The sequence below is a fragment of the Cucurbita pepo genome, chromosome 5 (assembly GCF_057944985.1).
Source record: "Cucurbita pepo subsp. pepo isolate OVF chromosome 5, ASM5794498v1, whole genome shotgun sequence".
Taxonomy (NCBI): domain Eukaryota; kingdom Viridiplantae; phylum Streptophyta; class Magnoliopsida; order Cucurbitales; family Cucurbitaceae; genus Cucurbita; species Cucurbita pepo.
In genome coordinates, this window is record NC_141802.1 from 2,049,837 (window position 1) to 2,077,835 (window position 27,999).

General features: G+C 37.6%; 5 protein-coding genes, 3 long non-coding RNA genes and 2 other non-coding genes across 20 annotated transcripts; 5 read left to right on the plus strand and 5 right to left on the minus strand.

The window, feature by feature from the left end:
* Positions 1-132: 132 nt before the first annotated feature.
* LOC111785237 (transcription factor MYB36-like) lies at positions 133-1,438 on the minus strand. The gene is made up of 3 exons (XM_087123874.1): positions 1,197-1,438; positions 855-984; positions 133-777 (listed from the first exon to the last, which is right to left on the minus strand). The coding sequence occupies exons 1-3, from the start codon at positions 1,330-1,332 to the stop codon at positions 333-335; spliced, it is 711 nt and encodes a 236-aa protein (XP_086980000.1). The 5' UTR covers positions 1,333-1,438; the 3' UTR covers positions 133-332.
* Positions 1,439-4,765: 3,327 nt separating this feature from the next.
* Positions 4,766-6,291, minus strand: LOC147792593 (uncharacterized). Of its 2 annotated transcripts, none has more exons than XR_015421009.1 (3): positions 6,150-6,291; positions 5,805-5,922; positions 4,766-5,731 (listed from the first exon to the last, which is right to left on the minus strand). It is a non-coding gene; the product is annotated as an uncharacterized LOC147792593 (long non-coding RNA). The 2 variants fall into 2 exon arrangements; XR_015421008.1 differs by having other exon boundaries at positions 4,766-5,734.
* On the plus strand, positions 5,302-6,728 carry LOC111795648 (xyloglucan endotransglucosylase/hydrolase protein 31). Its single transcript, XM_023678189.2, has 4 exons — positions 5,302-5,566; positions 5,657-5,757; positions 5,839-6,056; positions 6,130-6,728. Exons 1-4 carry the CDS (start codon positions 5,338-5,340, stop codon positions 6,470-6,472), a joined length of 891 nt encoding a protein of 296 aa, XP_023533957.2. The 5' UTR covers positions 5,302-5,337; the 3' UTR covers positions 6,473-6,728.
* Positions 6,729-7,385: 657 nt separating this feature from the next.
* TRNAY-GUA (transfer RNA tyrosine (anticodon GUA)) lies at positions 7,386-7,476 on the plus strand. Its single transcript is given in 2 exon segments — positions 7,386-7,422; positions 7,441-7,476. It is a non-coding gene; the product is annotated as a tRNA-Tyr (tRNA).
* A 71-nt stretch (positions 7,477-7,547) lies between these two features.
* Positions 7,548-7,637, plus strand: TRNAY-GUA (transfer RNA tyrosine (anticodon GUA)). The gene is given in 2 exon segments: positions 7,548-7,584; positions 7,602-7,637. It is a non-coding gene; the product is annotated as a tRNA-Tyr (tRNA).
* A 381-nt stretch (positions 7,638-8,018) lies between these two features.
* Positions 8,019-10,028, minus strand: LOC111794665 (putative glucuronoxylan glucuronosyltransferase IRX7). Its single transcript, XM_023676765.2, has 4 exons — positions 9,690-10,028; positions 9,251-9,600; positions 8,929-9,179; positions 8,019-8,849 (listed from the first exon to the last, which is right to left on the minus strand). The coding sequence occupies exons 1-4, from the start codon at positions 9,982-9,984 to the stop codon at positions 8,384-8,386; spliced, it is 1,362 nt and encodes a 453-aa protein (XP_023532533.2). The 5' UTR covers positions 9,985-10,028; the 3' UTR covers positions 8,019-8,383.
* Positions 10,029-14,190: 4,162 nt separating this feature from the next.
* Positions 14,191-14,886, minus strand: LOC111794783 (uncharacterized). The gene is made up of 2 exons (XR_002815131.2): positions 14,746-14,886; positions 14,191-14,648 (listed from the first exon to the last, which is right to left on the minus strand). It is a non-coding gene; the product is annotated as an uncharacterized LOC111794783 (long non-coding RNA).
* LOC111794782 (uncharacterized) lies at positions 14,330-20,027 on the plus strand. Its single transcript, XM_087123854.1, has 3 exons — positions 14,330-14,472; positions 14,571-15,067; positions 19,681-20,027. Exons 1-3 carry the CDS (start codon positions 14,419-14,421, stop codon positions 19,883-19,885), a joined length of 756 nt encoding a protein of 251 aa, XP_086979980.1. The 5' UTR covers positions 14,330-14,418; the 3' UTR covers positions 19,886-20,027.
* Positions 19,751-21,838, minus strand: LOC147792594 (uncharacterized). The gene is made up of 3 exons (XR_015421071.1): positions 21,536-21,838; positions 20,109-21,409; positions 19,751-19,888 (listed from the first exon to the last, which is right to left on the minus strand). It is a non-coding gene; the product is annotated as an uncharacterized LOC147792594 (long non-coding RNA).
* A 167-nt stretch (positions 21,839-22,005) lies between these two features.
* LOC111795423 (protein SOSEKI 3) lies at positions 22,006-26,710 on the plus strand. Of its 10 annotated transcripts, none has more exons than XM_087123845.1 (7): positions 22,006-22,517; positions 23,357-23,644; positions 23,754-23,823; positions 23,964-24,085; positions 24,192-25,077; positions 25,459-25,759; positions 25,846-26,710. In XM_087123845.1, the coding sequence occupies exons 2-7, from the start codon at positions 23,455-23,457 to the stop codon at positions 25,894-25,896; spliced, it is 1,620 nt and encodes a 539-aa protein (XP_086979971.1). In that variant the 5' UTR covers positions 22,006-22,517; positions 23,357-23,454; the 3' UTR covers positions 25,897-26,710. The 10 variants fall into 10 exon arrangements, with proteins under 10 accessions (XP_086979971.1, XP_086979970.1, XP_086979973.1 ...); XM_087123844.1 differs by having other exon boundaries at positions 22,006-22,499; XM_087123847.1 differs by lacking the exon at positions 22,006-22,517 and adding an exon at positions 22,877-22,985.
* Positions 26,711-27,999: the final 1,289 nt, after the last annotated feature.

Consider the following 27,999-nt stretch of genomic DNA (forward strand, 5'->3'; position numbering starts at 1 on the left):
AGTAATATAATATTACAAAATTAGCTGCCCTTCCTACTCTCCATAAATAATAAATAAATAAATAAATAACAATTTAATTTTATTAACTTAATTAAACAAAATATAGGAAATACTCGATTAAATGTCCATAGCTAATAAATAAGCCCATAATTCCATTTTATATTCTAATATTGTTCATATTTATTATTAATTGAGAATTAATTAGGGTAATTTTTAGATATTATACGTCAAATCTCACTGATTTGAAGCTCTCACAATTGGACAACATAACATGAAATTCATAAATTCCCTAAAACAAATTAAACCAAATTAAGATCATAAACAAACCCTCATCAGTAGTAATAAAAGTACTTCTCTTCCATTTCTCTCTTGATCTTCTCCTCCTCCTCCTCCATCTTCAAGAACACCTCACTTTCGTTGTTGCTCATCAACTTCCCATGATTCTCTTCAAACCCATTACTGGAACTCACTAACCCACTTCCAACTTCAAACCCCATTTGCATTTCGTTCATTTTAAGGGCTCCATAGCGCCACTGCTCAAAAGGGTTGCCCACCAAACTGCCATTAATGATATTACAAGTGGATGATGAATATGAAGATGGTTCAGCCATTGGGTTTGGAATGCTCAAGGAGGTGCTTTGATGGGTTAAAGATTGAGTATAAGTGTTTGGAGAAGATGATATCATCCCCACAAGTTTCTTCTTCAGCTTCGTGTTCCAGTAGTTTTTGATATCATTGTCCGTTCTTCCCGGCAGCTGAGCAGCAATAATTGACCATCTGTTCATCAAAAAAAAGTTTGAGAAAAAGGGTTTTTCTGGGAAGAGGAGAGAAATTTCTGGGTTCTTTTTGGTTACCGGCTTCCAATGGTGGCGAAGAGAGTGCAAATGATTCTATCTTCCTCAGCTGAAAATTCACCATGCTTAATGTTTGGCCTCAAGTAATTCAGCCATCTCAATCTGCAACTCTTCCCGCACCGTTTAAGACCTGATTCAAACATACACAACACAACTAGTTAAGTTAATATCGATTGAATTTTAACGTTCGAATATGGAAAGATGATGGGTTTATAAGTAAGGAATACGTCTCCATTGTTACGAGGTCTTTTAGGAAAGTACAAAAGCAAAGCTACGAGAGTTTATGCTCAAAATAGACAATATCATACCATTATGGAGGTCCGTGATTCCTAAGAAACATACCAGCTTTGTGAGGAAGGGAAATCCAATTGCCACCAGTCCCATAGGTTTGTATGAAGTGTTTGAGCTGAGTATCCTCTTGGGGTGACCATGGCCCCTTTTTCACATTTGCTTTGTCGCAACAAGGAGCCCTTCCCATGTGTTTGGCTTTGTTGAGTTTAGATCTCTACAATAATGGTGAAGCTCCAACCAGCTCCCACTCTCTTATATAACAAAAAAAAAAGAACTCCTACGCTAATAATTACATGAAGCCTTCTGGATTATTGAGTTTGTTACAAGCATACCACTCTCCAAAGTCTTCATTATTGCTATAATATAATCTCTTTTCAACAGGAAACCTCAACAAGTAATCAAAAATTATGTAGACCGCGCGTTTTGGTCCTATCGATAATGACATCCTCCAAACCCCTCGACTACTGAATTTGACTAATTTTGTGTTCACTTGTGAGAATATTTGCTAAAATCACTTCCCGGTGGAATTCTCTCTTTATAATTATCAAATAAATTAGAAAGTAAATGGATACAAGTCAAATATGATATCTATAATACACGGTAATCGAAGACAAATACCTTCAATAAAAGGTCGAATATGGTATCTATGGTAAACCATAATGGAAGATTAAATATCATTAACATGCCTCGCAAGTTGAGCATCGGATTTGAACGAACGTGAAGCTTTGATCTAAAAATTTTAAAGAGAGGTTGATAGAGAGTAGAATTAGAAAAAGGAGAATCATCAGCAGTTAGGTGTTGAGAAACAATCATAGGTTGTGGGCTATAGAGACACAAGGTAGAAGCTTCAGAATTAGGTCGATGACTCTATAATGAGAAAAGGACAAGAGACAGAGGGAGAGAAGGTGGTTGTGAAGAAGGAAAGGTAGACGTGGTGGTAGTAGAGTAGTAGAGGAAGAAGAGAGTAGAAACTGAGAATGCGAACTCTGAAGTGTATTTTAGACGAAGAAAGAAAGAGAGGAGCGAAGACGGAGTGGGGTTAGCGCCTTGTGGACTATCGAGCATATTTTAACTGACTAGTAAATAGATCATCACGAGTGGGTGAAGAGACACAATAATAGATCTAGAGACAATGATTCTGTTCACAGCACCACCATTATCAAGACTGGATGTCGATGACAGGGCAGTAGGCGGAGCCGGTGGAGAAGTAGCTAACACCATAGCATGTGGTGAGGTTTCAATGGACGAAGAGGGCGTCATGCCCCCGTAGCAAGAGATGAAGACAGTGTTGAAGCCGAAAGAGTCGCCACAGCGGGCAAAGGAAACATCAAATAAATTACAAAGTAAATGAAAAGAACAATTCATATAAACCGTGAAATATGATATCTACCGTAAACCGTAATGAATTGAATTAAGAAAGGAGGGTGGATTGGGATAAAGAGAGAAAGTGATGAGAATGGTGATGGCAGATATGTATATCAAATGTGGGCTTTTGGGTTTACAACAATCTCCCCCCCTCCAATTCATCTTCTAATGTCTATGGATTGAAAGATGGATCATACACACTCACCAACATCACATGCATTCAATTCTGAACATTTCTTCAATTGGGACATTGTGTACTGTTGGCTGACGTGATGTGTGCATCGCTGCCAAACAATCAGTCCTAGGTTGTCATGGGAAATGGTTGTCATGTTGTAAAAATCAAATCTTTTTAAAATTTTTGGGTCTAAAATGGGAACCTCGAGTGACCCATGTTTTAGATTTGGGGTAGCTCGAGCTGAGACTACCTCTACTTTCTAATAGTGTGCTAAAAGAAAATAGGACGTGTGAGATCTTACCTCCTCTAGCGAAGCATTTTTTATAAGGGTTTGGAAACCTCTTATTAACCGACGCGTTTTATAAGTTATGAGGAGAAGCTCGAAAAAGAAGACACAAAGAGGACAGTATGTGCTAGCGGTGAGTTTAGACAGTTGATTCATGTCTTACTTGGTAACGACGTGATAGATGTCAAACTAAACCTAATTTAATTGGTTTATGCTTTTAATTAAAATATATATATTAAAAGGTTAACGATCAGAGGGGAGTGGGACCCAGGAGCTATATTATAAATGTTAGTAAGAGAAAAAGTCAAAGAACAGGAAAGACGAGTTGGATTTGATTGAGACAAAACTGGGAGAAAGCGAGTGACGTCACCAATTACGTGTCCATATCACTTTTCAAACCCCTTTTTCTTTTTTCTTTTTTTAAATGTTTTTCTTCTTTGCTATGATGACGTGGCATTCATACTGCCTCCACTTTCTCCACCATTTTTGTCTTTATTCGCTCTCTTCTCATTTGCATTCCAACAATGACTAAATGTGATATAATGTATTTTTATTATAAATTAAAGTGCTTTCAAATTTAATTTTAAAATGTCGATTCTTAAACTTTTAATTTAAGTTAATATTTTAAAATATTGTGTAATAGGATTATCACCTAGTTGACATATTCTTTCACAAAAAATAAGCCATTAGAATGCATGAATGGAATATAAAATGGATATGATTAGCATAAATTTCCACAAATAATTGATGGGATTAGACTCAAATTTTTTACCAATAGAGTCTGATTTTTCACATGGTTGGTAGAAAAACCATTGACTGAACTATTAAATGTTGATTTAAAATACATTTGGTAATCTTCAATAATAGTAATGATAATATATTTTTTTACAAAAGTGAATTAATAAGTTTTTTTTTTTTTTTTTTTTATAAACTCTATATATAATCTATAACTAGACTAATTTAACTAAATGTTGAAATTATTGATTATTTTGGAATTATAAAATTTGAATTCATTTATGATAAAAAAGAAAAAAAGAGTATATATTTGTACCTATTCATTTCAATTTCCTAAGCTTGAAAACCTTAATAACGTAGAAGTTAAAATGGCCCATTGGGCTCAATAGAACTTTAATGGACCATTCATGGGCTTTCCCTCCCTTAAAGCCTCCCTACCACACATTTTCACATCAGTTATACAAATATTATATAAATTTTTGAAGAAAAAGAAAAAAAAAATCCCGTGTGAAAATGGATTAACTTTTGGTATCAATTTTCTACCCATTTTTTACCTAATTGATTCTATTGATATCTATTTTCTACAAAGAAATCATAGTTTTGAATCTTCTTGTTCCTATATATTATTTTAACACTCGAAAAATGAATGGTCATCGATGAATAGGCAAACATCAAAAGCTAACTAAGACCATATTTCTAATTCTATGTAACTTAGAAGTGGGGAAAAACAATCGTATAAATGAGTAAATGCGTGACGTCTCTATTTATAATGGCAACTATTCAAATATTTAAACCTAAGAGTACATAATATCATACGAATTCAAGAACATGGAGATAAAAGATATTGTGTCAAAATTCTATGATTAATCTATTTTTTTAAATTTCTTATTCATGATGGGACGATGAATCCTAAAAACCTTATAATTTGAATCACTCCGTCCTATTGCGATTGAATGAGAATATTTACCAGTCAATAACAGTGAAAAAGAGTCATTTTAAGTGATCAAGGGAAATCCAAAATCACATGAGATGCATGAGAGCAATGAATCACGCAGTGAGTTGAGGCTTGTTCCCAAAAATAGAATATATGACAAAATCAGCCGTCGCAGTAAATCAAGGAAAAAAGAAAAACTCAACACAATTATGATTCCAATTAGGGTTTGAAATAATGCATGAAACTAAAGCAAGAAAGTAATTACCTTCATGGAAACCTTTTATGCTGAATATTGGCGTCAATCAATTCGTGCTTTTCATGCCTTATCTCCTGCAAAAGCACTTCACCAAAAACGCATAGATGGACCATTTTTTGCGACATCAATCACGTTATTACTCCTCCTCTTCCTTTGGCTTTTCCATTCCAGAACAGAGCAGCAGCCATTGCTTGCTACTTGTTCCAATTTCCATACACTGAAACCAACAAACAACATTGAGAACAAAGAAAGATCAGACACGACAAGTTTTTTGTGTTTTCTTGAATTCAAGAGGATTACGATTCTTTTTCTTTCTCCATAGCCCCGAAAATTCTGTAATGTGGGGCCTTAAATCTCAAGAACTCCCCTATTTATTCCCAAATTTCCACTCCATTTCTCTTCAATTCTCTGCCGCACGCCCCCATTGAAGCTTGCAGTGGTATGCCATCACATTCCTGCAATTTCATGGCTAAGCCTTCACTTTTCGTCTTGGATTTTGTTCTTGTGATGTACCTTAGTACTGCTCAGGGTCCACCTCCTTCCCCTGGCTACTACCCCAGTTCCTCTGTTCAATCCAAAGGCTTCAGTGAGTACTTTGCAAACCTCTGGGGTCCTCAGCATCAAAGGCTCGATCAAGGCACCTTGACAATTTGGCTCGACAAAACCTCAGGTCCACAAGTTTGGTCCCTATATTCACATTCTCTCTGGCCCCATTTCGTATTTTGCTTGATTTTTCTCTCTGCGGCATTTCGTCGAACAGGTAGTGGGTATAAATCACTGCGCTCGTTCCGATCCGGTTACTTTGGTGTTTCAGTTAAACTCCAATCTGGTTACACTGCTGGCGTTATCACATCATTCTACGTTAGTATAATTATCATTACAAAACCCTTGAAAATGAATTAACCAACCTGAACTAACTTCGTTCGTTTTGTTCTCATTTAGCTTTCGAACAATCAATATTTCCCTGGAAACCACGACGAAATTGACATCGAATTCCTGGGAACCACGCCGGGGAAGCCATACACTCTGCAAACAAACGTTTTCATTAGAGGAAGTGGAGATGGAAACGTAATTGGAAGAGAAATGAAGTTCCATCTCTGGTTTGATCCCACACAGGATTTCCACCATTACGCAATTCAATGGACTCCATCAGATATCATGTCCGTATAATTTGTATTCAATACACGTCTTGTTTGTACAGATTTCCAATGATTAATTCCATCGTCTTGACAGTTTTTTGGTGGACGACGTACCGATTCGAAGATATACAAAAATGAACGACGCAACTTTCCCAACGCGGAAAATGTGGATTTACGGTTCGATATGGGATGCTTCTGAATGGGCGACAGAGGATGGAAAATACAAGGCGGATTATGAGTACCAGCCGTTTGTATCCAAGTACCGGAACTTCAAAATAAGCGGTTGCACGGCGGAGGCAGCGGAGTCTTGCCGGGGAGAATCCGGCGGGATGAGCCAAGAGCAGTATCGGGCGATGGAGTGGGTGCAGAGGAATTACTTAGTGTATGATTATTGCCATGATCCCAAGAGAGACCGCACGCAGATACCTGAATGTTAAAATTAAACCAAAGCTTCAATAATTATAAATTTACCAAAAAAAAAAAAAAAAAAAAAAAAAAAAAAAAAAAAAAGAAGAGGTTTGGTGTTAGGTCTTGTAATGGGTCCAGCTTCGGGGAAAGGTTCGGGTATTGCAATACTACGTGTGCGTCCAAGGCCCCACCAATATTTGATTACGGGGTTTATTTAAAATGTTTATATACAAGAAAATAGTCACACTAGTGGCTATTTTGTGGGTACAAAAGCTTCAAACTTATCTATTTATTTATTTTTTTAATTTTTTATTGGACTGAATTTAATCGGTTAATTTAGTTAAAGAACCGGATCAAAATAGATTGAGAAACGAACACAACTAGCCCATCATGAGAAGGAAAATTTGAGTCTAAGCCTAAGTTATCAAGCTGATCCCCGATAGTGAAATATTTATGACACAATCAAAATGACACTTATTTTAAGTAAGGTATGACACAATCAAAATGACACTTATTTTAAATAAGGTAGAAAGTCGTGTTTTGCTTTTAAATACGATGAATCTTACAAACTTGATCATTGAATTATTGGACGCAATTAACACAATTACTTAAGGATTATGTTAGGTTTCACGTCTAATCCTCTGCAAATCATATCTCTAATTTCTCATATTTAATGCCCTTCTTACGTACTTTTCAATACCTAACCATTTAACTTCTACAAAATTATATTACCATTTCGTGTCAAAATTTAAAACAAAAAAATAATACTCATCTAATTTCTAAATAAATAAATAAATATATATATATATTTTTGACATAGTTTGTCAAATAGAACTAGATGTCAGACACCAATGTTATTTTCTTTTTGGAAGGAAAAAAAGGGCTAATATAACAATTATTCGTTTATTTTTTTTTAAAATATATGAACATCGGAAAACAAATCCGACCTTAGCTCAGTTGGTAGAGCGGAGGACTGTAGTGGGTATTCCATCAGTTAATCCTTAGGTCGCTGGTTCGAATCCGGCAGGTCGGATATTTTTTGAATCTTTAAACAGAGATTAAAGAAAATGTATAACTAATTGTATTAAAAAAAAGAACACAAATCCGACCTTAGCTCAGTTGGTAGAGCGGAGGACTGTAGTGGTATCCCAACAGCATATCCTTAGGTCGCTGGTTCGAATCCGGCAGGTCGGAATTTTTACAAAAAAAACGAGGAACAGTTGCTTATGTGTACCAATAATTGGGATTAAAATTAAATGAGCCGTGACCTGACGACGACTGATATACCTCTACACTGAGCCCGACAATTACACGATTGTGTAATTTAAAGCTCTGACACTCTTCAGCTGTCATAAACTTTTCTCCCACTTTCTCCTCTCTCATTATAATCCCATCCACCACCACCCTTCCCTTCCCTTTATTTATTGCATTTTCTGCCCTCTACTTTTTCCCCCCTTTTCATTTAATAATTCATACCAATTTTATACACTAAAAAATTAATTTCATTGCTTAAAATAGATTATTCCATTTTTTGTTTCTTTATTTAAATGTTATTTAATTAAAATGAGACAGAAATTTAAAAAAAAAAATCAATTCAATTCAAAATTAAATATTCTCATTCACATGTATGGATACCACCACTGTGGTCATTATTATATTTGCTTCATTAGGCTGTCCAATCCGAAGCGCCCACGTGGCCTTCTCAACTCCCGAAGTCGTGGTTGCTGCTACTAATATATTCCCGATGAATACTTGACCAGCTGTGTTTGGGCCCACCATTACAAATGAAATACCATTCTTCACTGTACGACCAGTTTCATGCAAAATCCAGCTGTCTTCCACCATCATCCCCATACCCAACTACACCCACACCCACGTAGGAAAGGTAGACCACCTTTTAATGGAAAACTCCGTCAATTAACTGATGACGTGGCCTACTTTTATTGCTTTGAAACCCTCGAACGCCTATACGACCTGTCCAGCTTCTCCGACAGGGCATGAACCACCTGCCATGTGGCATCGCCTTCTTCTAGCTGATCGTGGAACAGCAGGGCCCGCCGATTCCTCGGGTCCCATAAGTTCTTTTGGATAGTACTCAGATTGGAAGCTGCCACGTGTTCCAAAATCTCCCCCAATTTCCCGATATCCTTTTCCGCCACGGTTATGGATATCTCCGCCCAGTTCACGGCGGTGGGGAAGGGCAACCGGATCCCGTCCGCTATTATTACCGGCACGCATCCCAACGCCACGGACTCAACCAGCCTCGGGCTCCACGGTGCCCACCCCAAAGGGCACAAACAAAAAATCGAACGTGCTATCTCTGACTGGTAACCGGCAAATCTGTGCCTCTGCAGGTAAAATCTCCGATCGCCGTTGAATTTTCGCCAAATCATCGTCCTCACCTTCCTAAAACCCCGCATGAGGTAAGTAAAACTTCACATAAGGAAAAGCATTATTGTAAGAGAAAAAGTTAAAAAAAATTTACTTGCTGTAATAACGTCCGCTGACATTCTTGGGATTCACCTCCATTTTACCCCTAAAGAACGCGAAAATATCTCTCCGGCCAGTCACCGGCAACTTCTCGAGAGTACCCCGTACAGATACCGGCGAAATATACGGCGGAATAACGACGTGTTCAACATCTTGACACGGATGTTTGTAGTTGACGCCAAAAGTTTGCAATATTATCGAGTTCTTCAAGAACGAGGGTACTCCGTCAGCTACGGCGACATCCTCCTGGAAACAAAATTAAAATTAACGTTGGACTAAATCAAACTTGGGTTTGTTGTGTTGCGCCGTTTAATTACCATGGTGCGAAAGCAAGAGGCGAAGTCGTGAGAAGCGACAAAAACATGGTCGGAGCCATTGGTGCGATTCCAAAAGGGGTAATGAGAGGCAATGAAGGCGACGGCGGAGGCAATGAGGGAGCGAGCATGGCCTATGGCGGGGAAGCCATTGATGGTGCTGAAATTGCAAGAAACATAAACAGGTACGAAGAAAAAATCAGCTGCAAGTGGGTCAAATGTCCTGTAACTGCTGTTCATAAGGGCTCTATGAATGGCCACCTCCGAAGCAAACAAATGGTTAGAACACCGCTCGTTTGTAGTCCAATCCACGTTGTATTTCGATGGCAAATCGTACACGAAAACCTTCAACACTAAATCACCCAAAAACAAAGAATCAACAAAATGGTTCATAAAACAGAGTAAAAACAGAGCAAAAACAGAGCAAAAAAAACTGGAGGACCTTGATTTTCTTGAACTTGGTGGAGGAATTTATCGTGGGAAGACTCGATGAGGGCACGAGAAGCGAGCTTGAATATGGGATTTGGGAGATGGGTTTTGGTGATTGGAGTTGGTTCATGGTTGTAAGTGATGTAATAAGAGGTAAAAAGGTAGAGTGAAAGAGTGAGCGATAAAACCCATTTGTAATATTTGATGAAGAAGCTCTGTTCTTGAGCTCTTCCGCCATTTTTGTGATGAAAAAGCTTCATTTTCACATAGAATCCCCTCCTTCTGGGGTATGTTTTAGACTCCACCATCTCATTTAATACCAAACAATTGAAGAAGAAGAAGAAGAAGAAGAAGAAGAAGAGATTGAAGGGATTTGAAACAAATGGAAAAGTTGCAGAGAAACGAAGAAGAAGAGAGAAAAGCTTGGTTTCTTTAATTCGGGTCAGAAGATGGAAATCGGCGGAGACGACGGGTCCACTGTTGTTTTAAAAATTTGAGAGTGAAAAAGACGGAAATGTCCTCCTGAAGTTTGTTTGAAATATGGGTGGAGCGTGGGGTTTTTAGTCAAAGTTGAAGTGTTTGATTATAATCTAATAATAAGATCTTAGAGGTGCATTTAATCCAGAAAGCTGTAACTTTTCTTTCTCATTACTAAACAGATCGGCTGCTTTTCCCGATAAACAAACCAGCTTTGCTCTGTCCAAACCTGACAACTCCTTACCCACTTTTAAAAAATAATTTAAATTTTAAATTCAAATAATAATAATAATAAATTCTACTTCCAATTCTAAATCCTTGCTGATACACTGTTTAATGTCTACTTCTAATAACATCTCACTGTTTCCCTCTTTAACCGGTTCACTTCTTAAGATGGTTAGCGTCCTCTTGTATTAACCCATTGATGTGCTTTTGTAACAACCCACTGTGAGCCAGCGTGCTCTAGTAACACCCCTGAGTTTTTCTCTCTAACTGTCTGGGGTTTATGTCAAGCCTACCACTAGTAAATAGTATATACTATTAGTCTCGTGATTTTAAAACTTGGAATAGGAATATAAGTTGATGGATTGTATGAAATTTGATTGTGTTAGCAAATGAAATGAAGTCACGTGCACGGCAAGGCATAGCTGCCAAAAAATCATATACCCATCCTTTACCCTTTAATATTCCTCACCTTCCTCTTTTATTATTATTTTTTTAAATTTTTTTTTCTCCCCATTTTTCTTCTTATTATTAGTTTAGGGTTCGTTCCAATTTTTTGCAAAAAAGAAAGAAAGCAAACCCACCAAATTCCCCTTCGCCTTACGCTTTCTTAATCCGCCATTAACTTAATTAAACATGTTTAGTTAGCATGCACCACTAACTTAATTAATGTGCTAAATTACAATTAAATTTTTTTAAATACATTCGCTGGCAGTGGGCCCCACACTTCGTGTTCTTTTATTTTTTAAATAAATCATATAAAAAAGCTTATCGAGTATTATAATTTTTACACGTTGACTTTTACGTTAATTTACAAAAATAATGTTTCGTATATATTATTTGAGATTAAAACATGTCCAATTATTGAAAAATGAGGGGTCGATTTGATTGGTGTAAAATGAATATATTAAATACGCTACAAACATTATGACTAGGTTTTATGATATATATATATATATATGTGGGTATAAGGCAATGATAGGGAGCCCCATAAGGCTAGAAAAAGAGACTTTAAGGTCGGGTTGTGTGAGGGAATATGAAAAGAATGAGGAACTGTCCATTGAGAAAAAGAAAAATGTAGGACCTGCCCTCCCTCGGTAGGGAAGGAACAATGCTAACTGAAAAGAGAAGGGATAAAAAGTGAAGGGATGGACCCTTCCTTACATTACATTTCTTGGAGGACTTATATTAGCTGAACTGGAAAGTTTTGGACATTTTTAGGGGCACTGACCCTACACTATTCATCCATTACCTGTCCAACCACATGCAACGTTATAAACAGAGAGATCCAATATAATAATAATATATATATATATATATATATATATATATATATATACATGTTCGTCTCTCATCTAATGATACAAAATGTTTGACATATGGAAGATTTCATGTAGACGGAAACGCAACATTTTTTAAAAGGATGTGGGAACTTGTTTCTACTGGCCGTAGATTTAGGCTATTAAAAATGATATCAAAGCCTAAGATTAGCCGTCAAGACGGGTGCATTGTAAGATCCTAAATTGGTTGGAGAGGGAAACAAAATATTCTTATAAAAACGTGAAAAGCTTTATCTAGCATATATGTTTTAAAAACTTTGAGGGAAAGTCTGAAAGCAAAAACTTAAAAGGACAATATTTATTAGTAGTGGACTTGAGTCGTTACAATGTCTCCATACTAAACACGTCTTAAAACCCTGAGGTTGATATGTGTGTGTTTTAATACTCTGAGACTGATATGGATCAAAGCGGACCTGTAATGATATTTTGACTTTTCCTTTGTATATAAGTCGTTGGTTTATTTTATTTTATTTTTGGGAAGGAATTGTATATCACATCCTTCTTCTTCTTTTTCTTTTTCTTTTTCTTTTTCTTTTTTCTTTTTTTAAAGCATAGTTTTATTTTTTTATTTTTTTTATTTTAGATTCTAGAGGCAAAACCTTGGTTACTTAAGGATTAAGGGTTTCAAAGATAATAAAGGAGTGGAAGAAACAATTACGAATCACGGATGATTATGCGTATTCGTGACTAAAAATAATAAGAACTTTAGATAGCGATAGGGAAGAATCATTCTTCCTTAATTTCTCATTTTTTATATTAAATTCGGTACCGTCATTAAAGACCATATAGTAATTTTAATACATGAATAAGATTTAGAGATATTAACACGACCTAGTGACTTAGTAATGGCTTCTCTTCCGCTGTCTCATAAAATTCTTCACTTAATTTTGCGGAGATCAAATTTTTCTAAAAAAAATATATAAGGTTTATGATTTTTATTTTTTAATTAAATACAATATGTTTTCTTATAAAAAAAAACAATTTAAATGGTTTGAAATTTATATGTAAAGAGAGTGTTTTAATTTCCTTAAAATATAAAATATTAATTTATAAAAGTTTAATATTATTAAAAAATCAAGGAATTCGGCCCATGTTGCAAAGCCCATCTGAATGAGATCCGTTTCATGAAGCTGGTCATGGGCCGAATGGAAGCCCAATGGATTCTGGCGGGCAATTTAAGGCCCAAAATTATTAAAGCATCAATTGGACGGCCCAGAATTTGATTTTAAAATAATCTAAAATATTAAATGGTAATGAACCGAAGTGTGGAAGTCACGTGCCTTTGATGATTAGCTTATCATTTTATATTCAGCTTTCCAAACGTGTGGGGCCCCTTTTGATTTTCCTGAAATTAAATATATATTTGTAAAAAAAAAAAAAAAAAAAAAAAAAAATTTCTATATTTGGTCAACTAACCCATGAGGACTTTTGAGAAAATAAATCGTGAAAAATCTTTTTTTGGACCCATTTAAGTAATTTACTATATTAAAAATAAAATAAATTAATATATATAAATATTTTTTTGGACCCATTTAAGTAATTTATTATATTAAAAATAAAATAAATTAATAGGGCGTTGGAAACTATTTAAATGAAAACGTTGTGATTAAATACATGATTAGACTGATGACCCACCTAAAAATAATAATTAAAGAGACATCTTATCTTATACGAGACAAATTATTCAAACGTAGTAGCTTTATAATAACTATTAAATATTTATTTAATAATTTTTGTGTAAATATAAATGGGAGATAATTTTTTTTTTTTTTTTTTTTTTTTTTTTGCAATTATTAATATTAAATAATAAGGAAAAAAGGGATGTTGGTGAGTGGAGCCCACGCGGTTGCAATAAAGTTTGGCATCTCTATGGTATGCTTAGGAGCACAACTTTAGACCTATTATGTCCCCACCGCCATTGGATTTTTCACAATAACTTTCCCTCGGATAAAACAATGATACGTAACGAACCAAAATAGACAGTATAATAATATTTTTTTTAATAATGTCGATTATAAAGATTGAAATTGTTGGACTTTAGATCCCACCGGAACTTTTGATCTCACTTTATGTGCTAATTTAAGGAATGATCATGAGTTTATAAACAAGAAATACTTTCCCTATTAGTACGAGGCAGGCTTTTTGGGGAGCCTCGACATTATGTCTCATCTTTTCAACATGATTTTGTTCTAAATTATGGTTAATAGGTATCCTAATTAATGATTATGTTGGTAAATGAGATCACTTGTGAACCAAGCCACTCGATATTTTAAATGATCAAGTTCGGGTTTATCAAGGTTTTAATTTTTAGTTCATATATACACTGATATAAGCTTTTCTCCTTTGTTTCGAAACCATTTTCGGGTGTTGACTATTGATCATACGTGTCAAAACCATCAAATTTGAACACTTCTTATAGTAATGTTCGAAGATAATTACATTTTTTATCCCCTCTCTCTCTATAAGCTTATGGCATTGATAATGAAAGGTCACATCTTTCTCTGTGGGGCTCATCGCACATGCTAAGCATTCCCTAAGTCAGAAATGGATGCATGAAATATCCATATCTCACATGCAATATTTGTTTTTAGTTATTTACATTTCATTAAAATGCTCTAAATATCGCATCATATAATGTTTACATTATGAGTATCAATCCTCCAACCAACTGATACTCACTTTCTCTCTCTCTCTGAAACTGTTATGGACAACCAATGCAGCGCTTTTCTGGGTTGGGCTTACTTCTTCCAAGGAATGGTAAAAAAGTTCTTCTTTTCATCAATATTTCCAGAATTTGGCTTCTGGGTTTGTTTCCATTTCTGATTTCTTTGTTGGGTTTGTGTGCTTTCAAACAGAACATTGAAGAATTGAGGCATTCGCTTTTTTGTGCAACTCTTGAGCTGGAACAGACGAGAGCTGCAGTTCATGAGGAGCTAAGAAAGAGAGATGAACAGATAATTAATCTCAAAGAACTTTTCAGCAGAGCCAATCGAGAGAGGGATGAAGCAAATGAAAAGATCCAGAAGTTACTTATTGAGAAGCTTTTCCTTCAGCACCGAACAGGTCAACATTCAGGAATTTCCAGTGTTGAAGATGAACCACGGAAAGGAATTGATTCCAACAATGGCTTCTCCTCGTCGGATTGTGAAGAAAGCATTGTATCGTCTCCTGCCATTGATCCAATTCCGCCACCACAGTTCGCTACATCTCTGCCGCTACAAGCACCGTCGCAGGCCGCGGTCGAATTGGTTTCAGAGAAGCCATTGCCTGAAAAAGGTAAGCTCTTGGAAGCAGTGATGAAAGCAGGCCCTCTGCTTCAGACTCTGCTTGTCGCCGGGCCTCTTCCTGAGTGGAGACTGTTGTGCGCCGAAAGCGGAACAAATGTACTCACAACACCAAAGTTATTCAAGACATACAATATGACACTCAAAACTTGATGATTTCAACAGCAGAAAGAATGGCATTATATAGCCTTCTGTTAAACCTAAAGATAAACTAACAAGCCAAAAAAAGACCTTGAGAATAGGTCTTGGTCCTAGAGAATAGGGCTTATGACAGTGTTCAACAATCTCCACCTTGTCATAAGATCTCCAAGTTATAGCTAATTTGGTTGCTACCATGTCAACACACTACTCCCTTCCGACGTTGATGAAATCTAAACAATGCCAGAACTTTTCACGAGTGATAACCTTTGTCAACATATCAGCAGGGTTATCAGCTGTTCCAATTTTTAATAACCGAATATCCCCTTTGCTAATAATTTCTCGAATAAAGTGAAAACGGACATCAATGTGTTTTGTACGAGCATGATGGACTTGATTTTTTGACAAGCAAATAGCGCTCTGGCTATCACAAAATACATCTATATGTTCCTGCAAAATACCCAAGTCATTGATCAAACCATGCATCCAAATAGCTTCTTTAAAAGCTTCTGTTACTGCCATATACTCTGCTTCAGTGGTAGACAATGCAACAGTAGACTGCAATGTTGAACGCCAACAAACAGGTCCACCAGCCATAGTAAATAAATAACCCGTAGTAGATCGTCGCTTATCCAAATCACCAGCATAATCAGAATCCACATAACCAGCTACACGATTGTCAAGCTTAAACATTTCTTGTTTTTGAAACTTAATACCAACATCAATAGTGCCAAGAATGTACCTAAGAATCCATTTTACAGCCTGCCAATGCTCTTTACCAGGATTATGCATATAACGACTCACCATGCTTACTGCGTGTGAAAGATCAGGTCGAGTACACACCATAGCATACATCAACGCACCAACAGCATTTGTATAAGGAATGTTCTCCATATACCTTTTGTCATCATCAGAACTTGGACACATGGAAGCACTAAGCTTGAAATGAGGAGCAAGTGGAGTACTAACGGGTTTGGTTGAATTATTCAAACTAAATCTTGACAATACCTTGCGTAGATATTGAGACTGAGTCAACCAGACTGTACCTTTTTTCCGATCTCGCTCTATCTCCATTCCAAGTATTTTCTTTGCATTGCCTAAGTCTTTCATTTCAAATGTTTTAGAAAGCTCATCTTTGAGCTTATCAATCTCCATCTGTCTCTTTGAAGCAATTAACATATCATCAACATATAAGAGCAAATAGATAAACGATCCATCATCGAGACACCGATAATACACACAATGGTCAAATTGACTATGAGTATACATATGCTCTACCATGAAATGATCAAACCTTTTATACCATTGGCGAGGGGATTGCTTCAGCCCATACAAAGATTTCTTCAATCTGCATACTAAATGTTGTTGTCCAACTACTTGGAAACCAACTGGTTGCGCCATATATATTTCTTCTTCCAAATCTCCATGCAAAAAAGCAGTTTTTACATCAAGTTGTGCAAGCTCAAGATTAAATTGAGCAACCAAAGCCAACAAAATTCGAATGGAAGAATGTTTTACCACAGGTGAGAAAATTTCATTGTAATCAATACCTTCCTTTTGTGCGTAACCTTTAGCCACAAGTCGAGCCTTATAACGTATACCAGAAGAGTCTTCCTTTTTTGCAAAAACCCATTTACAACCAATTTCCTTCTTACCTTTTGGAAGTGGTACCAAATCCCAAGTTTGATTTATCTCCAATGATGCTATCTCCTGATTCACAGCCTCTTGCCAGTGTAAGCTATCCGGGCTCTGAATAGCATCTTTGTAGCTGTTAGGAACTCCATCAATCAAAGAGAAAGCATATGCTATCGTATCATCAAACCTTGCAGGTTTTCGAATTACCCTTCGTGGTCTATTCTTGGCGATTGACTCAGGTTCCTCCACTCTTTCATTCACAAGGCTTTGCTCCTCAAGACTTTGCTCTTTTTGTTCTAAGACATCAAAGTTATTATTTACCTGATCAATAGGTTCTTCGGTAGGAGCAACCACATCAGGAGAGAACACCACCTTCTCCACCTGCTTCAATGCCTCGTCATTATTTTCAATTTTCTGCAAAAACATTCCAGACTCATCGAATGTCACATCTCGACTATTAACAATTTTACTTGTTTCTGGACACCATAACCTATAGCCCTTCACACCTTTGCTAAAGCCCATAAACTTGGCTTTTTTTGCTCTAGGATCCAGTTTTGAGTTTGTCACATGATAATAAGCAGGACACCCAAACACATGCAATTTATCATAATCACTAACAGGACTACCTGACCATACCTCAAGCGGAGTTCTCCCACCGTTTCCAGAAACAGGTAAACGATTCACCAAGTGAACTGCATAACTGAGAGCCTCAGCCCAAAATGCCTTACTCAATCCTGCTTGAGACAATATGCATCGAACCTTCTCTATTAATGTCTGGTTCATTCTCTCAGCAACTCCATTTTGTTGTGGCTTACCAGGAACAGTGAAGTGTCGAACGATCCCTTCATCTCGGCATACTTTAAGGAATGGATCATAAGTATATTCTCCCCCGTTGTCTGATCTCAGCTTTTTGATTTTCCTATCCGTCTGATTCTCTACCATTTTCTTCCACTCTAGGAAGATTTGGAGAACCTCGTTTTTGTGCCTCATGGGATACATCCAAACTCTCTTCGAGTAGTCATCAATAAAGGTGACAAACCACCTCTTTCCTCCCAATGAGACATTCTTTGTGGGACCCCATACATCGGTGTGAACATAATCCAAAATACCCTTTGTTTGGTGTATAGCTGTACCAAACTTCACATTTTTTTGTTTACCAAATATACAATGTTCACAGAAATCAATTTTTCCAGTTGTGGCACCCTTAAGGACTCCTTGGTTCACCAATGTCTGAAGCGCCTTCTCACCAGCATGCCCGAGTCGCATGTGCCATAATTTCGATATGTCTTGTTCTTTCGAACTTGCCATAGCAGCATGCCCAATTATTGTGGTTCCGTTGAGGTAGTATATGCTACCTCTTCTAGTTCCTGTAATTGCCACCAAAGCTCCACGAGCTACTTTCAAATTCCCTCCTTCCAAAATGATGCGATAACCACTCGCATCCAAAACGCCAAGTGAAATCAAGTTTTTCTTCAAGTCAGGAACATACCTCACATCTTTGAGTTTTCGTATAACCCCATCAAACATCTTGATTTGTACTGAGCCGATTCCCATTATCTTGCAAGTACTATCATTGCCCATATAGACAACTCCACCATTGAACTTTTTGAAGTCCAAAAACATCTCTTTGTTGGGACACATATGATAGGAGCACCCAGAATCAAGAATCCATTCCATGGTTTGGCTGGCTGATAAGGAGATTGTCAAGGCATCATCTGTATCAGTGTCGTCATCTTTAACCACATTGGACTTCGACCCCTTCTCTTTTAAGATCGAACAATCTTTTTTCCAATGGCCTTTCTGTCGACAATATGCACACTCATTTTTATCAAGTTTTCTCCAATTATCAGATCTACCTCTCGACTTTAATCGAGACTCTCCACATTCGTTCCTTTTCCAGGTAGAAGTTCTTCCATGAGCAGTGAGAACATTTGAGCTAGAGTTTTGATACGTCTCCTTTTCCTTCTTTCGCATCTCATTGTTTATTAAGGCATTTGAAACATCTTCAAAATCAATATTAGTGATTCCATGTAGTAGGGTTGTTACTAAAAACTCGTAGGATTCCGGCAAAGAGTTTAATAACAACAACGCCTTGTCCTCGTCATCAATCTTAACATCAAGATTGAGCAAATCAGTGATGATTTTGTTAAAATCATCCAAATGCTCAGCCATTGAGATACCTTCCTTGTAGTCAAAACGGAAGAGTTTCTTCTTCAAATAGAGTTTATTTTCCACACTCTTCTTCATATATTTCGCTTCAAGCTTGTCCCATAATTCTTTCGCCATGGTAACCTTCATAAATGGATATTTCTGATCCTTGCCAAGACAGGATCGAATAATTCCACAGGCTTGCCGATTTAATTTTGTCCATTCTGCTTCTGTCATGTCTTCAGGCATCTCCTCTTGGAGAGAAACATCGAGGTCTTGCATGACCAGCAAATCGCTAACTTCGCCTCGCCAAACACCAAAATTATTGGTTCCATCAAATTTTTCTACTTCGAGATTGGAACTCCACATTCTCGATCCACGTCGTGATGGTTCGGCCATTTGCAATAATTAATCTGGATGTAACTCAAAAACACAATTCTTGAAAACTGATTTTCAAGAGAATAAACACGATTGTGAGCACGTCTAATGGTCGATGAGGCCCAAACTTTCACAATACCCCCAAATACCACAACAATGCTCTGATACCACTTGTTGTGCGCCGAAAGCGGAACAAATGTACTCACAACACCAAAGTTATTCAAGACATACAATATGACACTCAAAACTTGATGATTTCAACAGCAGAAAGAATGGCATTATATAGCCTTCTGTTAAACCTAAAGATAAACTAACAAGCCAAAAAAAGACCTTGAGAATAGGTCTTGGTCCTAGAGAATAGGGCTTATGACAGTGTTCAACAGAGACACCCACCTCCACCACTTGAATCGTTCGAGATCCCACCGGTGACAGTTCCTGCAACGCCACCACCGCAGCTCCTTCGGGATTCTCCAGTGACATTCAATCGTAGCAGCAACATTACCAACTGTGGAAGCAGAAAAAGAGCTTTGTTGGAAGGCTCTGATTCTCCAACCGAGACGAAGTGTCGAAGGCTTGCTCCTCGCTGACCACTACAAAAACCAGAGAGCAGCAAAAACACAATCATAGTATAGTATTTCTTTTTCATCCTCCGTCTGAGAAACGGGTCGAGTTTTTCCAGAATTGTTTGTCATATAAGATGCAATTCCAATTCTGAGATTCATCGTGTTTGATAGCTTGTCTTAGATCACAGCAAAAACATAATAACTAACAGATCAAACACTCAACACAATAGTTTACAGACTTTCATACCTCCAAAATTTCCATCATTTTGGCACCATCATGTTGTATTTCAAGTTCAATCCGGTGTCTGCCTAATTCATAATATATCAAAATACAAATCAGAACATTAGGCAGGGCGAAGAACTGTATCATCAAAAGCTTCATCCAAATATGATCTTTGTGTTTCCATATCTGTGGGATTACCTGGGGAAGAGGGGTTGGGGAATCATATTTATTTCATAGCAATCTATAGATAATATCAGAACCATACCAACCAATGAGCAAATAGGCATATTCAGTAAGCAAACAAGCCATTTTCAAATTGCATAAGCATGTCCAAGTGAAGACAAAATAAAAATTTTCTCCGAAATCTCTGCCAGTTGACCACAAATGGCTATACAAACAGGCCATTTTCAGCACAACGCCATGTGCTGTCTCTGCCCAAGTCAACACGGTGATGTTTGTTAAGTTAACAGGGTAGACTGCACTTTAAACAAATCTTGACTACTTCGATCAAATAATCAAACCGGGCATGGGATTGGCTGTCTGGCTATCTTGTTTCTTCATTTGGACAAGCTTCTTGATAGCGAAAATGTAACAACTCAAGCCCACCGCTAGCAGATATTGTCCTCTTTAGGTTTTCCCTCTCGGGCTTCCCCTCAAGGTTTTAAAACGCGTTTGCTAGGGAGAGGTTTCCACACCCTTATAAAGAATGTTTTGTTCCCCTCTCCAACTAATGTGGGATCTCACAATCCACCCTCCTTCGAAACTAGTGTCCTCACCAGTATACTGCCTGGTACAAATAACACATACGTCCAAGAAAAAGCTCAGGCTTGCCTGAGAATGGCTACTACAAATCCAAAGATAAACTTGTAGTGACAATAAAAACCATATCAAATGGACAATAATATGATACGAGCAATACCAGTATTCCCTAGAAAGGAACATAATACACCATTGAAAACAATAGAAAACAGTACAAGAGACGGCTTCTATAATTTCATAAATTACCATATCAAACGCAAAAAAATTGATTTCACATTTTGTCTACATTGTTAAAAAAGATTCAAGAACATATATGGGCCTATGAAACTCTTATCTCAACAGCAGAAAAATAATCTATCCATTGCAAGGAACATAGAGATCAGCTAAATTCTGATAGGCCGACATGACATGTGCACCATAACACCAGATATGGTAATTTGTCATCAGTAGAAAAATCCAGGGTGCAACATATTTGGAATGAGTTAAAACTTCAATCCTCAGCCGTTTTCATCCCTATCTTGATTGTTTTGATGGTTGTGTTTCTCAGCATTCTACATGTCGGCAACCTAATTTGAAAAAGGAATGTGTGAATGTTAGAAGCTTTGCAAGAACAGTATTGAGAAATCCATGGAACTAAAGCATACACGGGGAACCCCATTGTTCGCATCATGAATAGGAATTAAAAGACTGACCTTCGGTTTAGGAATAATTAGAGCGGAGTCTAGTACAACGTTCCTCGAGCATTGATTCAGAAAATCCAGCTCCTCGGAATATATATTAGCGGCACAAGAACAAGAACTTGTGCTTGTGAAACATACCTGCCTGCGTACATATAGGTTGGACAGGGCGGCCGGAAGAACTGAGAATTGGCGATAAGAGTTTTGGGTTCTGATCGGACTGTAATTGTTACCTCTTCAATCGTCGCCGTGGGTTCATTTTTCTTTGAATTGAGCTCTTCGAACTCTGCGGCTTGCTTATTCCGACCCTACGTTCTTCGCGCCATTTTGAAGTGGACAACATGGGCCGAATTTAGCCCATCAAATAACCTAAATGGGCCGGATTTAGCCCATCAAATAATATTCAGCTACAATTTGCAAGAATATATATATAGTGTTCTTCTGTTCTTGAGAAAAGCAGGAAGTTAAAATGTAATTTAAAAGCATCATGTGGCTATTCTATGAGGCTAGTCTTCTCGATTCATAAATGTTTGGAGCTAGACATCGTGTGATGGACCAATATTGAATTTAATGGAAAATACAACAGCAAAAATTGTTAAAACAAGGCCGAATTATTGAAGATAGTCATAAACTTTGGTATTTGTTTCAATAATGTTCTTGAAATTGAATTGAACATCTGCAGAAAATTATGCAACAGACCACCACACGCGGCACTGAAGTTTCAAGCACAGCAAAATCGGGTGACCCACGTAATCGTGTAGTATTTAATGAGACCGATGAAGAAGATCAAGAAGCATGGTTCCTTGGAGGAAAGGGAGCAATCAGTTTCAAGCAGCGATTGTGCCCCTTGCCGTACCCGCCATGTCGTTCATCGGCGTGCCTCTTTCCTGGCAATTATTCCATGATGTCCAGCAATTGTGTTGCTAAAGATTTGCTAGCAGAATCATTCAGTGACTCGACTTGGAGCTGCTCCATCTGGGTTCGTTGTTCTTTTCCTGTAAGGGGATGCCCTCCACCTGTTTGTAAAAATGCCACTTCGTATTTCCTGATCTTTTTTTAATGATTTTCGAGCCTTGTGGGTGCTGTATGGTTTTTAAATCATTTGATTTGGTACTGCAAGACTTAGTGATTGAAGTTTTTGGTGTCTTTTAGCCGTATTTCGTCTGGTTTCATAGGATCCAAAATACATCCATATCGTCGAGTAGAGTGGTTGTGGTGGTTGAGTGGAGTCAAGTAGAGTGGTTGTTTCAAGTTTAAATTTTCACCTGTCAGTACTGTAGGCGTCAAGGAGAAGTCCAAAGCTACTGGACACTTGAAAGAATAAGGATTAAATTTTGCATTTTCTTTTTGCCCCAGAGGTGTCAAAAAGAGGCAACTAGACAAGCTAAGCTAGCTAGTTTATGGCGTTCCACTGAATCAGCCTAAAAAAAGAAGCAAATAGGGAAGACCCCATAGAATGAGGAGGGTAAGAGCTTCTTGTTTGGTTTCCATCGTGTCCCTCTCAGTCCCATGTCACCACGCCTCTCTCTCTCTCTCTCTCTCTCTCTCTCTCTCTCTCTCTCAACAAGCTGTCTCTGTACCATTGAGCAATAAACTCGGGCGAGCTTTACTTCATCAATCAGTTCTCTACTTGTTCTCTTGACATCAAAGATTTTTCATTTTTGTCCCATATGATTGACCCTTTTTCGCTTTGGCTGCAATATAGCTTGGAGTTTTTCTCCTTCCTCTGTTCTCAGATCTGGCATTTACTTCTTCCAATTTGTTCTGTCATTTGTATTAATTGAGCCCTCTTCTCCATGCATCTGAGGCTGTCTGATCCCGACTGGTTTTTTACAGGGATTCTGCTATAACTGTTCCTTAGCAAGCTCAAATCCTAGAATCTGATCGATTGGTAAAGCCGTCTTGACGAGGGATTGATGCCTTATTGAGGTGCTATGGAGACGAGAATGAAGAAGTACAACCAACTGAGTCCCCAGAGGGCTAAGGTGTGGACTGAGAAGTCGCCCAAATACCAACAGACTCGCAAGGTGCCTGTGATTTACTATCTATGCAGAAATAGGCAGCTCGAGCATCCTCACTTCATGGAAGTACCACTCTCATCCCCTGAGAGACTGTATTTGAGAGGTATTGCTTAATCAAACTGTATGAGAATATGTTGGCCCTTGCTGCTAATATTATCCCCTCCCCCTCCTTTCCCAACGATTTGATATGCTTTAAAGTAGTTTTTGCCCAGATGTGATCAACAGGCTTAATGTTCTCAGAGGAAGAGGCATGGCGACCTTGTACTCTTGGTCTTGTAAGAGGTAAACTATTTGCAATCTTTTCATTTTTCTTTCTTATCTGTTCGGATGTGGAGAACTATTGGAGAGAAATCATCTGAAAACTCTGAGATGTCTAAGTTTCTGAAATGTTGGAATGTAATCTGTTGGGCCTAATTATGCAGAGGCTACAAGAATGGATTTGTTTGGCATGACCTCTGCGAAGATGATGTAATTCTTCCGGCTCATGGAAATGAGTATGTTCTCAAAGGCTCAGAGCTGTTTGAAGAGTCCAATTCTAGTAAAGGTTAGTATAAAAACTTGGCCATATAATGGTTTCTAGACGTAATAAGTCTGGATACTAGGTTCTGGTTCTTGTGTCAGAGAAGTAATTTAAAAATATAATTGGATAGTTCCCACAGACCCTTTCAGTTCCATCGGCAATGTGAATATTCAGCCATTGAAGCAGTTACCTGATCCAGCATCTTCTCAGAGTCAGGATGATTCTTCATCATCTTCAAGCATGAACGGAAAAGAAACTAAAAGTTCTCAAGAAGATGACCTCTCGCTGTCTGTCCTTCGACCCGAGTCCTCAAGCATTTCACTGGATTCTGGAGGTGGAAAGAGTTCATGGGGTGGCTGTTTTAGCTTGACAGAATACAAGGTGTACAAGACTGATGGCTTGTCGGATGCATCGACTCAGACTGAGGAAAATGTCAGCACACCAAAAACACGAGAAACTTGTACAAGAGGAGTTTCAACAGATGATGGGACCCTAGAATTGGAACGTAGTCAGACCATTAACAATGAGGCTTCAAATCGAAAACAAAACTATGATGCCCCTCAGGATTCCATTTCTCCACCCCCATTGTCCACTAGTGCTTCCTCTTCAGCTGGGAAGACTGAAACTTTAGAGTCGCTCATCCGAGCCGATGCGAGTAAAATGAACAGTTTTAGGATTCTTGAAGAAGAAGAAATTCGGATGCCAACCAATGCAAGACTCAAGGCTACTAATGTGTTAATGCAACTTATCTCGTGTGGATCAATATCAGTAAAGGACCATAGTTTTGGACTCATTCCATCATACAAACCAAGCTTTTCTCACTCCAAATTTCCCTCCCCATTATTCTCTACTACAGTGATGTTGGGAGAACTCAACCGCCTGTCTGAGAATCCTAGGATGATGGGCTTGAGATTGGAAGACAAGGAATATTTCAGTGGTAGCTTGATCGAGACTAAAATGCTGCAAAGGGATGGAGTTACAACTTTAAAACGATCATCTTCATACAATGCTGACAGGTACCATGATTTTTGTGGATAGAGGACCTAATTGTTCAGTGTATATCACCTTAACATGCCAAAGGGTATTCCTTGTTTGGATTGATACTCATGATCCATGATTGTGCTGTTTTCTGCCATTTCATTTTCTTTGCCTCGTTGCGTAGGAAGTTAAGACGATATAAAGTTCCTACGCTACGTTTTTATGCGATTTAAACCTTAAAGATTGATGAGAGATTATGCAGATTTGTACATAAGGTTTTTTTTTTTTGCACATGAATGTTGGTGTTTCCTGTTTTTTTTAATACAATGCACATTAAAAGTTGTGTTGTTAGCAGAGAGCTTTAGCGATATGTATGGTTATTTCTTCATAAGGCTTCCAACAATGAGCTAATTCTGTAGGACATTTAAGCAATTGAATTCAACAGAAGACAAAAATGAGTCGTCCTCAGGCCACTCAAAGTGCATTCCACGGGCTATTAAAGCATCACTAAGCAAGCAACCACGAGGCGAGCCAATGAAATCTCCTACTTCTGATCGACCGAGAACATCTTCTGATGGAGTTGATAGCTCTCAGTCCATAAGCCCCAGTCCCTCCAATGATAGCAGTAAAAGGATTACAGAGTCTTGCTCCAGTAGGAGACAGTCTAAAAGGCTAGATTCCTTTCGAGAAGACGAAGAGGATGTAGTCAAGATCGAAGAAAGTTGAGTGCAGTCTTGCAATTTTCTTAATAGATTGTCAAGTTTTTGGTGAATCTGGGTTGACATTTTGTTCAATTTTCTTTTAACAGGCTTGCTTCAGGAGCTCGGGTTATAATCTGGTCAAAATCAACACTTTGAGGCAACCTAAGGAAAAGCATGGATGGATGCCTCAGCTTTCGGCCAAGTAGAAAAAGCTCGTTGCCGCCAAAATCATCCTACTTTGGATCAGTTCTTCATTGAATTCAATCGATGGTGATAATTGGTTGGTGGGTCCTTGATGATTCTGCATATCTCCTAGTGTAAAAAGGGGAAAACCACCAATCTTCAGCTTTGAGGGGCGGGCGAGCAGGTTGGCGCTGGACAAACGCAGAGAACTAATGGGTTGGTTGTTTTGGTTGTCAGGTCAGCTAATATAAAATGATAGAATTATGAATCCCTTTTCATTTTGTTCTATTCAAACACATTGGAGCGAGCCAGTCATGGGTTCACTGTCTTCAAAGCTAGATGAGTCTCAAAAGCCACAATTTGGGTATTTAAAGAGATGCCCTTTAAATGTTTCTGTAAATTGAAGGCATCTTTATCTAGAAAGGAGAAGTCTGTTCCTTCCTAAAACAAAAGAAACTTGTCTTCACGTGTGAGAAGCCTTGGAAAGCGTGGGGGGGGTTATGTTCAGCTGTGTGTCTGTTTGTGAATTGTGAAAGCTTTTCTTGTGCTGCATGTAGTGGGGATGATATGATAGTTTAAAGGCAAAAAGATGCGTTATTTGGACAGTGATTTAAATGCAGAAACCTTAGAGACATACCCAAAGCAAAAGACAAGCATGTCAGGATAATGGAGGCTGCAGAGTTGCAGTGAACTGAGCTGACAGCTGAACCTTTTTTAGGTAACACTATATTGTTGTACTACTCTTCTTATCATTTTGAATGAATGGAATGGTAAAACTTCAAATATAGTTTCAGTTTTACATTGCATTTCCCTTTTCTTGTCGACAATAATGAAAAAGTTATAAAGACAGAAGAAGAAGAAAGTTTGTGAAAAGGTTATGGTGGGTGCATATAGACATCATAAATGTCTCACATGAGTACCAATTATAGTCCTCACTTATTCCTTCACCCTTTATTGCGCTGGATTATCGTTAGTTTTGAATAGTAATTGTCGGTACTTACCTAGAATAAATTGAGCAAGAGAATAGCCTGATTATGTAATAGTTCAAGTTCACTGTTGGCAGATATTGCTTTCCTCTCCAGCCAACGTGGATCTCACAATCCACTCTCTTTGAGCCCCAGCATCTTCGTTGGTACACTGTCCGGTGTCTAACTCTAATACTATTTATCTGCTAGTGGTGGACTTGGGCTGTCGTAGGAATAAGAATCCAGGCTCTTACTTTTAAAAGTGTTCTACCTTGGGAAGAAGAATACAAAAACAGGGTTGGGTTTAAACTGTCGGTGAGGGTGAGGGTATTTTCGGGATTTCATTTGTAAGAGAGAGGCAAATATGAACCTCCAATGTGGGCCGTGAGGAAAGCAGGCTCCTAAAATGGGCTACAATTTAGTTGGGCCTAATGGGCTTTCATTTGTGAGAGACTGCAATATGAGCCTCCGATGTGGGCCGTGTGGAAGCAGGCTCCTAAATGGGCTACAATTTATTTGGGCCTAATGGATTGATTGATTGATTGTGGGTGTCCACGGCCCAATTAATAAACAATCAAAACGACTAACCACACAATTAATTAATTGACAAGGAACCATTGGTTTATGGCATGTGGAGACATGCCAAAAAGGGTATTTCCACGTGGGAGTTGTGTGTCAAACACAATTAATTAATTTAATCAATTTATAATTAAAGTTACTCAACAATATTAACATTTATCACAAATTTATTATTTCATAGAAAAAGAAAATACGTTGAAAAGCCATAATGATGCAGAGGATGATGAAACCCGTATATGAACGGAGTGTTCGTAATTGAGTTAGGTTGAAACATTTCTTATTATTCAGATCGTAATTTTTTTTTTAACTCAAATAATTTTTATTAAATAATGAGTTAAATTCAACCCAACTATAAATTTTTTGAATTCTATTAGTTTCGAGTTATTTATTTAAATTTAAATTTTAAATAAAAGTAAATTCTTAGTTCATAAAAGATTTGATTATTTATTTTCAAACATTTCACTAAAATTTGTTTAACCTTATGTAATTATGCTTCTAATCAACTAAGCAATATGGATTGATAAAATATTAA

Coding starts and splice junctions, on each gene's coding strand:
- LOC111785237 (XM_087123874.1), bottom strand. CDS start 1,332: ATGGGAAGGGCTCCTTGTTGCGACAAAGCAAATGTGAAAAAGGGGCCA. Junction 985..1,196: donor TTCCCTTCCTCACAAAGCTG/GTATGTTTCTTA, acceptor TGTTTGAATCAG/GTCTTAAACGGTGCGGGAAG. Junction 778..854: donor TTCGCCACCATTGGAAGCCG/GTAACCAAAAAG, acceptor TTTGATGAACAG/ATGGTCAATTATTGCTGCTC.
- LOC111795648 (XM_023678189.2), top strand. CDS start 5,338: ATGCCATCACATTCCTGCAATTTCATGGCTAAGCCTTCACTTTTCGTC. Junction 5,567..5,656: donor TTGGCTCGACAAAACCTCAG/GTCCACAAGTTT, acceptor TTCGTCGAACAG/GTAGTGGGTATAAATCACTG. Junction 6,057..6,129: donor TGGACTCCATCAGATATCAT/GTCCGTATAATT, acceptor TCGTCTTGACAG/TTTTTTGGTGGACGACGTAC.
- LOC111794665 (XM_023676765.2), bottom strand. CDS start 9,984: ATGGTGGAGTCTAAAACATACCCCAGAAGGAGGGGATTCTATGTGAAA. Junction 9,180..9,250: donor CCTCTTGCTTTCGCACCATG/GTAATTAAACGG, acceptor TTTTGTTTCCAG/GAGGATGTCGCCGTAGCTGA. Junction 8,850..8,928: donor AGCGGACGTTATTACAGCAA/GTAAATTTTTTT, acceptor GCGGGGTTTTAG/GAAGGTGAGGACGATGATTT.
- LOC111794782 (XM_087123854.1), top strand. CDS start 14,419: ATGGACAACCAATGCAGCGCTTTTCTGGGTTGGGCTTACTTCTTCCAA. Junction 14,473..14,570: donor CTTACTTCTTCCAAGGAATG/GTAAAAAAGTTC, acceptor GCTTTCAAACAG/AACATTGAAGAATTGAGGCA. Junction 15,068..19,680: donor GCCGGGCCTCTTCCTGAGTG/GAGACTGTTGTG, acceptor CAGTGTTCAACA/GAGACACCCACCTCCACCAC.
- LOC111795423 (XM_087123845.1), top strand. CDS start 23,455: ATGGAGACGAGAATGAAGAAGTACAACCAACTGAGTCCCCAGAGGGCT. Junction 23,824..23,963: donor TACTCTTGGTCTTGTAAGAG/GTAAACTATTTG, acceptor CTAATTATGCAG/AGGCTACAAGAATGGATTTG. Junction 25,078..25,458: donor TCTTCATACAATGCTGACAG/GTACCATGATTT, acceptor CTAATTCTGTAG/GACATTTAAGCAATTGAATT.